This window comes from Clarias gariepinus, chromosome 22, assembly GCF_024256425.1.
Source record: "Clarias gariepinus isolate MV-2021 ecotype Netherlands chromosome 22, CGAR_prim_01v2, whole genome shotgun sequence".
Taxonomy (NCBI): Eukaryota; Metazoa; Chordata; class Actinopteri; order Siluriformes; family Clariidae; genus Clarias; species Clarias gariepinus.
Genome location: NC_071121.1, coordinates 6988305 through 7001992, shown reverse-complemented (window position 1 = coordinate 7001992; position 13688 = coordinate 6988305). Strand labels below are relative to the sequence as shown.

Below are 13688 nucleotides of genomic sequence, written 5' to 3'. Positions count from 1 at the left end.
AGGTACGTAAGCAGCAGAAGGAGCACACCAATCTGATTGCTGAATACAGAAGTAAGCAGCAGCAACATCAGCAAGGCTCTTCCATGCTAGCACCTGGTCCCTCAAACCAAGCACCCCACATGCTTTCTAAGATGCCAGGACAGATGATAATGGGTCAACAAGGAGGGCCAATGATGGGTCAAGTACCTGGAGGGATTCCACAAGGGGGAATGCCAGTTAGAATGCCACAAGTCCATCCATTTCCAGCTGGCCAAACTCCTCACCCTGGAGCACTTGGCACTGGGCCACCTGGCCCCACTGGTGGATTTTTTCCACAAGGGACTGGTGCACAAGGACCAGATCCAAGGGTTCTCCAGGAAAGGCAGATGCAAAGGATGCAGATGGTTCAAAAGCTGCAACAGCAGTTCATGATGGGACAGCAACCTGTGGCAAATCAAAGCCAGCAGTCTGTTATGAGTCAACAGGCTGGACCTATTGGTGGCCAGGCACCTCAAGCATTGATGAGCAATGCAGTAATGGGGCAGCAGCAGCCAAACATACAACCGGGAATAATGTCTACCCAGCAACATCAACAAGGTCTTATGCAGATTCCTCAGGGCATGATGGGAAACCAAGCAGTTGGACCAGCACAATCAAACATCATGGCCCAGCCAATGACTCCGAACCAAAATATGATGACGGGCCAACAAGCCGTGGCTGGAAATCTACCAGTGCAGCAGCTGCAGAGACCTCAGGGTTTGATGGGGCAACAAGTTCCCAGTGAACAACAACATGTGCTTAGAGGGCCACAGGGCCAGCTAACTGCTCAGCAGACTATTTTGGCACAGCGTATGCTTATTTCACAGCAACAGAATACAGCAAAGAATCTAGTACAGCTCCAACAGCAGCAAATACCACAGCAGAGACAACTGACACAAATGGGTGGACCAGAACAGCAAGGGACAATGGGAACACCCCCTTCTAGTGGTGTTCAAGGAAATGTTGACATTTTGCAGCAGGGTGCTCCAGGCCTCTCTCAAGATAGGAGCCCAGCTCCTAAAGATGGTGGAATTCTTAGTCCCAAAACCCCACCCCAGCAAGCTGGATCTTCAACACCAGGCCAGATCCAACCTGGGGCAAGTGGAGACCCTCAGGGGGCAGTTAGTCAGCAATCAGCAACTGTTGCTTATGTGGTTCCACAACAGCTGCAAGCAACACAGCAGCAACCAGGACAAAATGCTGGCTCAGCACAACAGCATAGCTATGTGAATAACCAGCAGACTGGTTTACAACCTCAAGAACAGATGCAACTTGCCTTACAACGGCAAAACTCTGTTAATTTGGAACAAGTGAAACAGGAAGGTCAACAAATGTGTTATGTTGCCCAGCAGCTACAACAAGGCGGTCAAAATGCTGCACAAATTCAGGGCATGCTAGCACAACAGAGTGGACAGAATCAGGCTGTAATACCTGGTAATCCAAATCAGCAACAAGATGTATTGGCCCAACAACAGCTAAATAGAAATCAACAAATAATGATGACTCAAAGGGCCGGTGCACCCCCCGGACAAATACGAGCTCCTATTAACATTCAAGCCTTAATTGCACAGAACCCTCAGTTACGGCACCTACCTCCTAACCAACAGTTGCAGCAAATTCAGGCAATAATTGCTCAGCGGCAAGCTCAACAGCAGGGTCAGATGCTGAGACTGCAGGGACAGACACAGGGCCAAATTCGAGGCCCACAACCTGCTGGTCCAAGAATGCCAGGGCTTGAGGCACAGCAGCAACACCCTTATGGGTTTGCTGCTAAGCAAGGACCAGTTGGACCTTCACAGCATCAAGGAGTTATTGGACAGCCCTCTGTCATGGCTCCACAATTTCAAAATGCTGCATCGTTGCACCCTCAACAAACTTCACAAGGAGTATCGCCTCAATACAACACAACCACCCAACAACAGCAGATGATGATGCAGCAGCAGCATCAAATGTTGAGAGGCCACGTACCTTTGGCAAGACCAATGATGAGTCAGGTTCGTCCAACACCTCTAGGTCACATGGCTAGACCAATGTCTCCTCGTCAACTTATGGGTCAGGGATCACCTGGTAGCCCTCATTCTGGTCAGCAAAGACAAATAATGGGTATGCGCCAGACTCCACCAGGTCAAGGGCAGTGTCTCGGTGTAAGAGCACTTAGCCCCTTTCAGGTTTCTCCTTCCCATGTTGGTTCAGCTGGCTCTTCTGTTCAAGAAGCTGGCTCAAGTCCAGCATCATTTAGTAAAAATGATTTTGGTACTGCTTCTCTCTCTAACCACCCATCACCCGCATCTAGATCAGATTGTGGAGCTGGAAAAAACAGTCCGTTTAGTAATGCTGGAACGACAGCCGCCTCACCATTAAGATCACCTATAGCTAAGGCCCCACAAGAAGTCTCTGGCCTTAAGTCTGAGCCCCTGGTTCCAGGACCCCAAAAGCCAATAACTCCTATTCCCCTTAATGGCCCATCTCCTAAGTTAGTGTCTAATTTGCCACAGCAGTCAGTTTCGGGAGCTGTTGATGGTGAAGTATCTAATGAAAGGGATGTGTGCAAAATTACACTGCAAAATATAAAACAGGAACCACGAGAGGTAAATTGTGACTCAGGAGATAGTGGAGAAGCTTCTTCTGCAACTATTAAGCGAGAAATCATTGGTGAATCCATTAATACCAGTAATATCTCAGGCCCTGGAAATCTGCCAGACGACATAATGGGCCAAAATCCCAGAACAGAACTTCTGCAGAAACTTCTTCGAACCAAGAGTCTACAATTGCCATCACCGAGGCCATCTGATGGTATCCACAATGAAATTAATGGACATATTAACAGTAAGCTGGCAATGTTGGAGCAAAAGCTTCAGGAGACACCACGTAACATGGAGGTAAAAACATGCATATAGTTGTCCATTAGTATGAGGTGTAATATGTTCATAAATAAACGCTTTATCTCGGCTCTTTTCATCCATTGTTTGACTAGGATCTCCAATCAATTACTAAAAGACCACCTGTAACAAAAGCCAAGCGGACTACAAAGGCTGGAGAGCGGGGAGCAAGTGCTCGCAAAAAGAACAAAAAAGATGAGGTTGGAAAAACAGAAGCAATAATGAAGCAACTTAAACAAGTAAGGACTGTGAAAGCAAGAGAAATAATGTTATTATGGCTGCGCAATATAAACAAAAATGTTTCTACTCGAGTACTTTTTAGTCATTTTTAGTTATTTAACAAAAACGGTGTGTTTTGGGGAAATCCCTGCTTGTCCATTTCTAATGTATTATTTTTTTCTAGATCTTAAGCACGTCAGTTAGATTATTTGCCTTTAAGAAGATGCATCTTTTGGCTTGCTGCTCAGTTTGTATATCTGCTTAGCTCTGCAGTTATCTTTCTGGGTGTGGCTCGGCAGTAGCTCATTTACGTACGCCCTGGAACAGCATTTGCAATGGATGAGTAAAATTAAAAATTGGTAATTGAGAGCATTTTGGGGATGGAAAAAAACTGTTAAGTTCAGGGACCTCTGAGACCTACATCAAGATGAGGAAATAGTAAGATATGTGAAATTTTAAAAGAAGTGCGCATTAAAAAAAAATTGTTTGCACCACTTATTTTGTAATCAAGTGAATGGTCCAGGCTTTGGCGCTGCAAATCCAATTTTGCAATAGTCAGTAAACTACATTATTTTGTGCAGCACTAATTGTTATGCAGCACTTTACTGCCCCAGCTTTGATCAGTGTTCAGTAATCAGCTTTTCTTCCTTAAATCCTCTTAGGGACTGTCTCTTCTTCCTTTGATGGAGCCTTCTATTACTGCTAGTCTGGATTTGTTTGCTCCTTTTGGCAGCAGTCCAGCTAATGGCAAAACACAGTTGAAAGGCTCTTTTGGAAATGCAGTAATAGACAATATTCCAGACTACTATTCCCAGCTCCTTACCAAGGTACAAACTTATTCCGTACTACTATGAATTGCTAAATATGACCGCTAGTAATTTTTGAGTCTGCTGGATTGTAAGATAAATTTACATGCTGGATGCTTTATTGGCTTGTTTTACTTTTTCCTCAAATTAGAATAACCTCAGCAATCCTCCAACACCACCTTCATCACTTCCCCCAACTCCACCTCCTTCGGTGCAGCACAAGCTTTTGAATGGAGTGACTGCAGTAGAGGAATTAGCAGAGCCGCAGAAAGAAAGGGGAAATTCAGAGGATGCCACAGGTAGCTAAAATGATCATTCATGCCCGTATCAAGTTGCAATGCTTTATGTTGACATGAATCAAACTACATTAAAAGTATCTTTTCCGTACACTTTAGACTCCGTTGCTGAGGAAGTAAAGAGTGTCGACATACTAGCAGCTCTTCCCACTCCTCCACATAATCAGAATGAAGATGTGAGGTATGCAGTAGAAAAGAATCTTATGGGTCTCATTGCATAATAATGTATGACTTGCATATGATGGTAAACTTGCGGTGGTAAATGGATTACTTTCAGGATGGAGAGTGATGATGACAGTGATGTTCCAGACACCATTGTACCTGCATCATCACCTGAGAGTCAGTTTGGGGACGACACATCACGCTTTCCTCACCTTTTAGAACTTAAAGAAGAGGAGGAACATAGAGCCCTTTCTCCTGTTATTCCCATGATTCCACGCTCTGCGATTCCTAGTATGCTTTATGACTATTATTATTGCTTTTTCCCCCCCTGAAACAGTCAGTTGTCCTGTCCAAATATAATTAAGTCATCTAATCTTTTCACAATTATGTCCAGGTTTTGTAGAATCCAAACCATTTGAGGCAGTGGAGGGAAAGGCTAGTTCCTCATCTGCTCCCTGGGATAAGGCCAAAAGCAACGAAGTGTCTGTTACCTTCACACTCTCTGCAGCTGCAGCCAAGGTATTTACACGATAGAAACTGTTTAAATCTGAAAGACAAGATTATTGTCTTGCTTTTGACCTGCAACATTTGTTTTCGCTTTAGAATCTGAACTCTGTGATGGTGGCAGTTGCCCAACTACTGAAGGTGCGTATGCCAGGGTCCTATGAAGTGGCTTTCCCCCGGAGTCCTGGTAGAGCAGGTGGTGTTGGTGCTGGAAAAACACCTGAATCCACCAACCCAGGTAACTAGTGTTAAGCAAATTATTAGAATTTCCTTCTTTTCTTTTTTTTTGTCTAAATTAGCTTTATGCTGTTAATATGTCAGTTTTCATTCTTGCTTAGAGATTATATTTCTGAAATTGTAATGCCTGGCAGTGACCGCTATTTTTGGGGCATTGTAATATAATGCACGCTAGCTAACACTTGGTCTGTTTTAAACATGCTTTTTTTTAATTTTTTTATTTCCATTATGATTTGAATTATTTTAGGACCCCTGTATGTTAAGACTGATCCATCTGCAAACCAAGATGCGGAATGGCTTAAGCAGTTTGATGTTTCCTTGCCAGGCTGTACTCTGAAGAAGCAAGTCGACATTTTGTCTTTGATTAAACAGGTTGGTTATTCATTCAGTTTAAAGCTATAGAAGAATCATAATTTTTTAGATTGATAATAAATATCCCCCCCAAAATGGCTTTTCCGTCCTTTAGGAATATGCTGAGCAAGAGGATCGACCAGCTCAGCACTGTTACATGACAAATGTGTCAGACCTGGATGTGCGCCATCTTCCTGTCATTCCTGTTGAGGTATCTCCTCCACCTTCACCTTCACCACCTCCACCACCATCACCTCCTCCACTACCACTCCCACCACCACCATCTATCTGTGCTGAGCCTGAACCCGTCACCCAGTCTAACCCTCCCGCTCAACAAGAACCTGAACGAGAGCCTCCTGCTCAACTCAAGTCACCCTCCTCTTCTAGCCCTAGTGCTCCCATTAAAACAGAGCCGCCAAGTGAGCCTTTGACAACAGATCAGAGCGCCCCTGTTAAGACTGAGCCTGAGGAGATCGTATTAGCCCCTCCGGTCGCTCCATCTGAAGAGTCCGCTCTTGTTGCAGCCTCTGGCTCAGCATCTCAGGAGTCTTTGATTATGGAGATCTCCCCCAAACCCATTAAGCAGCGCAGAGCTTTCTCAGAGGATGATGAAATGCGTCCCAAAATCAAGAAGTGGAAAGGTGTGCGCTGGAAACGCCTTCATTTGATCATCACCATTCGTAAGGGCAGCTCCAAGAAGGAGAACAGTCGAGAGGTGTCGGAGCTCATGGAGCGCCTGCGTATCACTCTCAGACCAGAAAAGCTGCCACGTGATAAGCGCAAGTGCTGCTTTTGCCATGAAGAAGGCGATGGAGCAACCGATGGTTCAGCTCGTCTTCTTAACATTGATGTCGATCTGTGGGTGCATCTTAACTGTGCTCTGTGGTCTACCGAAGTCTACGAGACTCAGGGTGGTGCACTCATCAATGTAGAAGTCGCCCTTCGACGCGGACTTCGCACGCGCTGCGCATGCTGCCAGAAGACCGGTGCCACCAACAGCTGTAACCGTCTCCGCTGCCCCAACGTCTACCATTTTGCCTGCGCCATCCGAGCACGCTGCATGTTTTTCAAGGATAAAACCATGCTGTGCACCCAGCACAAGCTGAAAGGCCCTAGTGAGGAGGAGCTCAGCAACTTCGCCGTCTTCCGGAGAGTGTACATCGAGCGAGATGAAGTGAAACAGATTGCCAGCATCCTTCAGCGCGGCGATCGCATACACCTCTTCCGAGTTGGTGGGCTCATCTTCCATGCCGTTGGTCAACTCCTCCCCTCGCAGATGGCTGCTTTCCATTCGCCTACTGCCATCTTCCCTGTAGGTTACGAGGCCACGCGCATCTACTGGAGCACCCGTGTGCCAAACCGACGTTGTCGCTACCGGTGCCGCATCAGCGAGCAGGATGGCCAACCCTTGTTTGAAGTGCGCGTGCTGGAGCATGGACAGGAAGATTTACACTTCCGGGACAGCAGTCCAGACGGTAAATAGCTTTACTGTGTTTGCTGTCTAAGTGTGAATTATTGGAGCTGCAATGGATTGAATTTAGAAATTTCGTTCTCGTGTTCTTGTTTTAAATATTAGGCATATGGAACAACATTGTGCAGAACGTTGCCAAGCTGCGTGAAGAAGCAGCCATGCTGAAGCTCTTTGCCGATCATGTAAAGGGGGAGGAAATGTACGGACTCACTGTCCATGCAGTCATGCGCATCACTGAGTCGGTATGAAATGATTTCCAACACTGATAATCGTAATTAATTAAAATTAAGTTATTCACTTTCAAAGAAAAACATCTTTAACGACCGTTTTACTACAGCTTCCAGGAGTGGAGAACTGCCAGGATTACACATTCCGATATGGCCGCCATCCTCTCATGGAGCTTCCTCTTATGATTAATCCTACTGGTTGCGCCCGCTCTGAGCCCAAGATTCTCACGCACTGCAAACGGTAAGGTCATCGTATGAGCAGTTATTAAAGTTTCTATTGTGTGTGGTTTTGCCTTTTCATGGGAGAGGAAAGATGTCTCCTGGATGTCTCTTAACATGAAGCTTCCTTTTTTTCCCTGTTTCTGTAGGCCCCATACACTGAATAGCACAAGTATGTCCAAAGCCTACCAGAGCACGTTTACAGGAGAAATCAACACGCCCTACAGCAAGCAGTTTGTTCACTCCAAGTCCTCACAGTACAGGCGGTTGAAAACTGAATGGAAGAACAATGTGTACCTGGCTCGCTCTCGTATCCAGGGACTTGGCTTGTATGCAGCTAAAGACTTGGAAAAACACACTATGGTCATCGAGTACATCGGTACCATCATCCGTAATGAGGTGGCAAATCGACGGGAAAAAATCTACGAAGAGCAGGTTTGTAAAGTTTTAAAACGACCCTTTTTTTTTTTTTCTTTTCAGAACATTTGCAGTTACTGACATTTGAAATATTGTTCCCAATCAGAATCGTGGGATCTACATGTTCCGCATTAATAACGAGCATGTAATAGATGCCACCCTCACTGGCGGCCCTGCTCGGTAAGACCCTCGCAGTGAGTGCGTTGTTCTATTTTGCGATTATTGAGTCTTTTATTGTATTCATCCATGTTTTATGTGCGCCGTTTCAGCTACGTGAATCATTCCTGCGCACCGAACTGTGTTGCGGAAGTTGTGACGTTCGACAAGGAAGACAAGATCATCATCATTTCCAGTCGTAGAATTCCGAAGGGTGAGGAGGTAAGGATCATGCACGGTAGACTAAAATAATTCTATTATATGATTTGTATCACATAGTGGGAGAAAGTCTTGAGCCACCCCTTATTTCATTATATTGAATGAAATTATGTAGATTTAACTTAAATGTTTTACTGTAAAAGACTAAAGATGCAATTTAAAACTAGTTTGTTTATGTAATAACCTCGGCAGCAACCTCATTTACCTGTTCCAACCATTCAACATCACCAGTATACTAATCACCGGCCTGATCATCTGTCATCATCTCCACCTGTTTTTCACTGGTTCATGCCTCAAGTTAGATGGATTTTTATGCTTGCTTGATTCATAAGTCACTATGTGGCTAAACAAACAAACATTCCTCTAAATTGGTCAGGTACAGGAAAAATTGCCAAAAATAATAGGCAAAAAAGGCCTTCAGGAAACCTGGAGAACTATTCCTTAAGACACAAAATGTGAAGAAATGACGGGTGACAAAAGACTTTTTCACAGTACTGTACATGTTGTGCATTGATCCATGTCTAAATCTGTTATTTTTTTGCGCTCCCTTTTCCCTTTCTCTCTCTGATGAAACAATAGCTGACCTACGACTATCAGTTTGACTTCGAGGACGATCAGCACAAGATCCCTTGCCATTGCGGAGCCTGGAATTGCCGAAAGTGGATGAACTAACGGGGAGAGAGAAAGTGCGAGACATGCCTTCGCTCCCTGGTGCCAGAACACTTCTGCGCCAAAGCCTCGTTTTAACATTACTACCCAGATCATAAGCTGTCCTGAAACAAGAGGGAGAGCAAACGTTTGCTCTCCATCAGCTGAAAAAAAAAAAAAAAAAAAGACTTTTGATATGTACCATCAGGAGCCAAAGCTTTGAAGAGAATAAAATTCAAAGCTACGACTCGTTTTTCTGATGAGCTCAACTGTTTGCTTGAATCTTCTTGTTGAAACTCGCCTCTGCCAAAAGCACCTCCTTCCTACTTCCTCTACTGTTCTTCTTCAATAAGCTGGCTGGAATCAATCCTCTCGACATCTACCAAAATTTCTGACTTTGTATCATATCAATACACTTAGGGTAGAACTCAGTGAAGAAAGTTTGATTAAAGCCATTCAAGTACTGAAAAATTAACTAATACTTTATCTTTGGACCTATCTTTTATTGTTTGGTTGGTTTTTTTTTTTATTGATTTTGTTTTTCTCCTCTTTTTTTTCCCCTCCTCTTCCTACCACCTTGTCACCCCAGAACAACACTCTCCCATCAAGTCAGCAATGAAGATTGACAAAATGGATATTGGCAAGACAATCCTGGAGTGGCTCAGACCAGAACTATGTACCTATTGTGAACAAGATGTACGATAATATAAAGTTTAAATGCTATTTGACCTGTGGCTCAAAAAAGGCACCAGATTTTAGAGTTTTATTATATTGAGTTTAAAGGTGGGTTTGGTTGACCCAGTCTACCTCATTGAGTTTGTGGAAAGTGACTGCTTTGTATGAAACTGTTAATTGCTACTGTGCAAAGGCGAGGGGAGGAAAGTTTTCATGGCAGTCGCCTTTCTTGGTTAAAGCAGGGAAACTTCAGCAGCTGGTTTGCTCCTCTCTGTGTTGCTTATTAGTTACAGTAGTGAGCCATTTGCAACTTACCACAATACACAACGACAGAGCCTCTACGACAGTCTTTCAGCACGATCATGCATTATTCAGAGCAATCAACAACCAAATGGGTGTCTAAGTCTACAAGGCCACCTAGTCTAAACGACTGTAGTTCTCATGTAGCCATTTTCCTTTCCATTACCTGCCTATTTGCAGCTAGAAATCATTCTTTTTTTTTTTTTCCCTCATATGTAAGCGCACAACCAAATCCACTCTTACCCAGACAGACTGAGTAACAGAATGACATTCAACTGAAGCAGGGTGCTCTTTTTTTTCCCTTTTCCTTTCTCTCTGTTCGATTCAACAACCCTCAACTGACAAAGATTGATGCCTGAGGCTCTTGACTAACAAATTGTAACTTACGATGCAAGACTACTATTTTTTCCCCCTTTTGTCATGTTCTTCATTTTAATTTTAAATACCCCATGTTTTATAGATCTCCATCTTCTCACTCCGAACGACTCTTCATATATCTCTTTGTCTTTGTAATACTTAGTGGACTGTTGTAAACTTACTGTAGTGAGCCTTTCTCTGCCTGAGCGCAGGCAGGCTGTATAATAACCCGTAATACGGTGTGAGAGCTGTTGGCACTGTTATTTTTTTTTTTTTTCGTGAGGCTGAAGCGAAGGCTGAGAAAGACTTTTTTTTTTTTTTTTTTTTTTTAAGAAAAAGGGCATTTGTTTTTTTTCATTCACAATAAAGTAATTTAAAAACAATAGTTAATCTGCAGAGAAGGGAGCCGAACAAAGTCTCCATGAACTGCATAGTGCTTTGTTCCTTCCTCCCCAGATGTATGACCTCATATTAAAAAGTAATGCAACTTGTACAAAATGTATATATTGGTGGGGCAAAAAGCTGTTTATCCTACCCCTTTTTAATGAATAAAATCAAAATTCTAGAGAAATAAAATCGATGGAATAAGATAAACCACTGGATATCATTTTATCAGAAAGATTAAATGTGTATATATCTATAAATATATGTAAAATGGAAAAACGAAGTAATATCTTGATATGTATATGACTCAGAGTGTCTTTTTTTTTTTCCATTTACTTGTTTTTCTATTAGCATTTTTTGCTATTAAACATATACAGACATACAAAATAGTGATGGTTATCATGTGTTCACCAATGATCGGGAAGAGTGTTTGAGGTGAATGAGAAAGCTGAGACAAAATTCATGTTTGATATGATACTTTATGCTTGGAAGACGAGTAGTAGAATGGTGCATAGCATATGTGTATTTATGTAATATTGTTCACATAGATTTCTTCTTTTAATATTATTTATGCTACTGCTTGTGAAATACTGAACCTGGTCCCAGAATTGGTCATTGGTTACGAGTGATTTTTATTAAAAAAAAATAATTTTTTTAAAGCAAGGTTTCTTATATTACACTGTTTATGAAACGATGAGTGTCATATTTTCCCTCCCCCTAGAACTGAACATGTTTGTATAACACTTGTGAAATGGCAGTATAGACAGTGTATGGTTTGATTTCCATGATTCCATAATTCAGTCATTAATCCCAAGACAAATGTTTGACTAAATGCAGAACTGGGGAACCTTTTTAAATCTCGCAGACACTCACTGGAGTTTAGTAGGACCTCTTACCTTCCAGTTTGTTCTATATTAATTTAAACCCTCCCTGCATATATCATTTAATTTAATTTTAAAATGCATTGCTTTTTTTTAAGCCCAGCCTACTTTTTAGAAAAAAAAAAGATGCTGCATCTGTACAGCAGAGCTACTTTGAGGAGAATAAATAAAAATTTTTATTGTATGTGGCATGTTTTGTATGGATATAATTTTGAATTGTAAATATTTTTTTGATGATGATGACAGAGGTTGCATCACTTTATATACCGCTGCCCGTTACCCTTCCCTATTCTGTTTTCTTTGTCTTTGCTTTATTTCTTGTAAAGAAGAATAAAACTCATTTTAAATACAGCCTTTTCATCCTGGTTTCTCTGCGATTCTGTTCAGGAGCTGCTACTGTTTGCCGATTCTAAAGGTAGTTGAACTACGTTTTGCATTAGCAACCACTTTATTGTTCAGGTCTGGAGACATACTTGGCCACTTCATCACCTTTAGCTTCCTCAGCAAGGCTGTTGTCATCTTGGTGGTGTTTTTGGGGTCATCAGGTTGGAAAACTGCCGTTTGGGACAGTTTTTCAGGGAGGGCATCATGCTTTGGTTCAGAATGTCACGGTTCCTTGCTGGAATCCATGTTTCCCAGCCCCAGACCATCATGCTGCTACCACCACTGTGCTTAACTGTAGGCAAGTGACAATTTTCTTGATACTCCTCACCACACATGCTGGACACCATCTGACGTAAACAAGTATCTTCAAGTTTGTCTCATCAGACCACAGGACGTGGTTCCAGTAATTGAATGAGATTATTCTACTCAAATTCAAATGCTATAATATAAGATACACAATGTTATATGGTTCCATCAAGCATGATAACATGATAAATGGGACATGTGACTTCGCATGGTTAGAGATGTACAGCTGTTACCACTTAGGGTGTACTTACTTTTGTTGCCAGCTTCTTTGACAATAATGGCTTTACGTTGAGTTATTTTCAGAGGACAGTAAGTCTTTACTGTTATACGAGTGAGACATGGACTATTCTACAACACAGTATACTCAAGTTTCATCTTCGTGAAGATGTACCAAAGTGTTTGGTATCTGAAATTAGAGGGGTGTACTCACATTTGGGAGATACTGTATAACGTACTGTTTGCTAGAAGACCACAAGTATCTCATCTTGATCTTCGGGTTTGTAAGAAGTCTGTTTCTAAAAAGTTTTTGTTTAGACAAAAAAACTTGTTTTGGATTCTTAATTGAATAAAAAAAAAAAAACATCCAGAATTTAAAACAAGTTACATTTTTTAGTTGTGGGATTGATTTGAAGAATTATTAATATTATTACTATTATACACTTTACTGCCAAAAAAAGTGTTCAACTTTGTATCAGAGTTATGATACTGTATAAAAGAGCCAGGAATTTATTGCAACTTTGGCAATTACAAATTAAATGCACCATTTCACCAATTACAGATTCTCAGTATGCGCTATATATATATATATATATATATATCTTCATAGGACATTTCATAGACTATAAATCTGTATATTATCTGCATATACACTGTATACTGTTTTTCTATGTCCATCTTTCTCACACATATTTCTGACTAATACTGTATTTGCTACAAACACCCCTGGACTCCACTAGAGTTCTGAAGGTATACTGTGGTATCTTGCACCGGGTCGCCAGCAGCAGATGGCTTTAAGTCCTGCATGTTGCAAAGCCGAGACAACCTACGGATCAGACTAGTTTTTTTTCCCCAACACATTCCACAGATGTTTGACTGGATTGAGATCTGGAGAGACTGAAGGTTAAAAGAGTTCAATGCCTTCAGGGATTCAATTTTCATTAAGGGGTGTACGTGGCCAGCAAAAATGTTTAGGTGGGTGGTGTCAAAATAACATCCGCATGAATGCCAGGACTTTGAATGAATGGGTTTTCCAGCAGACTGTTGCTCAGAGCATCACACCGATTCTGCTCACTTGCCTTTTGCCCCATTGTGCATCCTGGTACCTTTTCTTCCCCGGATACATGACTTAGAAGCAAACATGATACATCTGACCAGGCACCTTCTTCCACTGATCTATTGTCCAGTTCTGATCATCACACACACATTGTAATCACATGTTTCTGGCGGGGGAAACAGGTCTGCATTGGTATCCTGCCTGGCTATCCAACCCCATTCACTGAGTGCACGATGTCTTCTCACCCCTTTTTATCCAGCATTAACCTTTTCAGCTATTTGAGCTACACTATCTCTTCT

The 13688-nt window shown here is 42.2% G+C and overlaps 1 protein-coding gene across 2 annotated transcripts in view; it reads left to right on the top strand.

The window, feature by feature from the left end:
• Nucleotides 1-10479, top strand: part of kmt2d (lysine (K)-specific methyltransferase 2D) — a 31762-nt gene extending 21283 nt beyond the window's left edge. For both annotated transcript variants that reach the window (XM_053483000.1, XM_053483001.1), the window contains exons 39-54: nt 3-2897; nt 2993-3136; nt 3779-3943; nt 4074-4221; nt 4318-4399; nt 4496-4671; nt 4775-4899; nt 4984-5122; nt 5369-5493; nt 5588-6947; nt 7049-7185; nt 7281-7411; nt 7539-7824; nt 7913-7986; nt 8076-8184; nt 8761-10479. In XM_053483000.1, coding sequence (XP_053338975.1) covers nt 3-2897; nt 2993-3136; nt 3779-3943; nt 4074-4221; nt 4318-4399; nt 4496-4671; nt 4775-4899; nt 4984-5122; nt 5369-5493; nt 5588-6947; nt 7049-7185; nt 7281-7411; nt 7539-7824; nt 7913-7986; nt 8076-8184; nt 8761-8853 — 6189 coding nt within the window. In that variant the 3' untranslated portion in view covers nt 8854-10479. The remainder of the gene's footprint in view (nt 1-2; nt 2898-2992; nt 3137-3778; nt 3944-4073; nt 4222-4317; nt 4400-4495; nt 4672-4774; nt 4900-4983; nt 5123-5368; nt 5494-5587; nt 6948-7048; nt 7186-7280; nt 7412-7538; nt 7825-7912; nt 7987-8075; nt 8185-8760) is intronic.
• Nucleotides 10480-13688: the final 3209 nt, after the last annotated feature.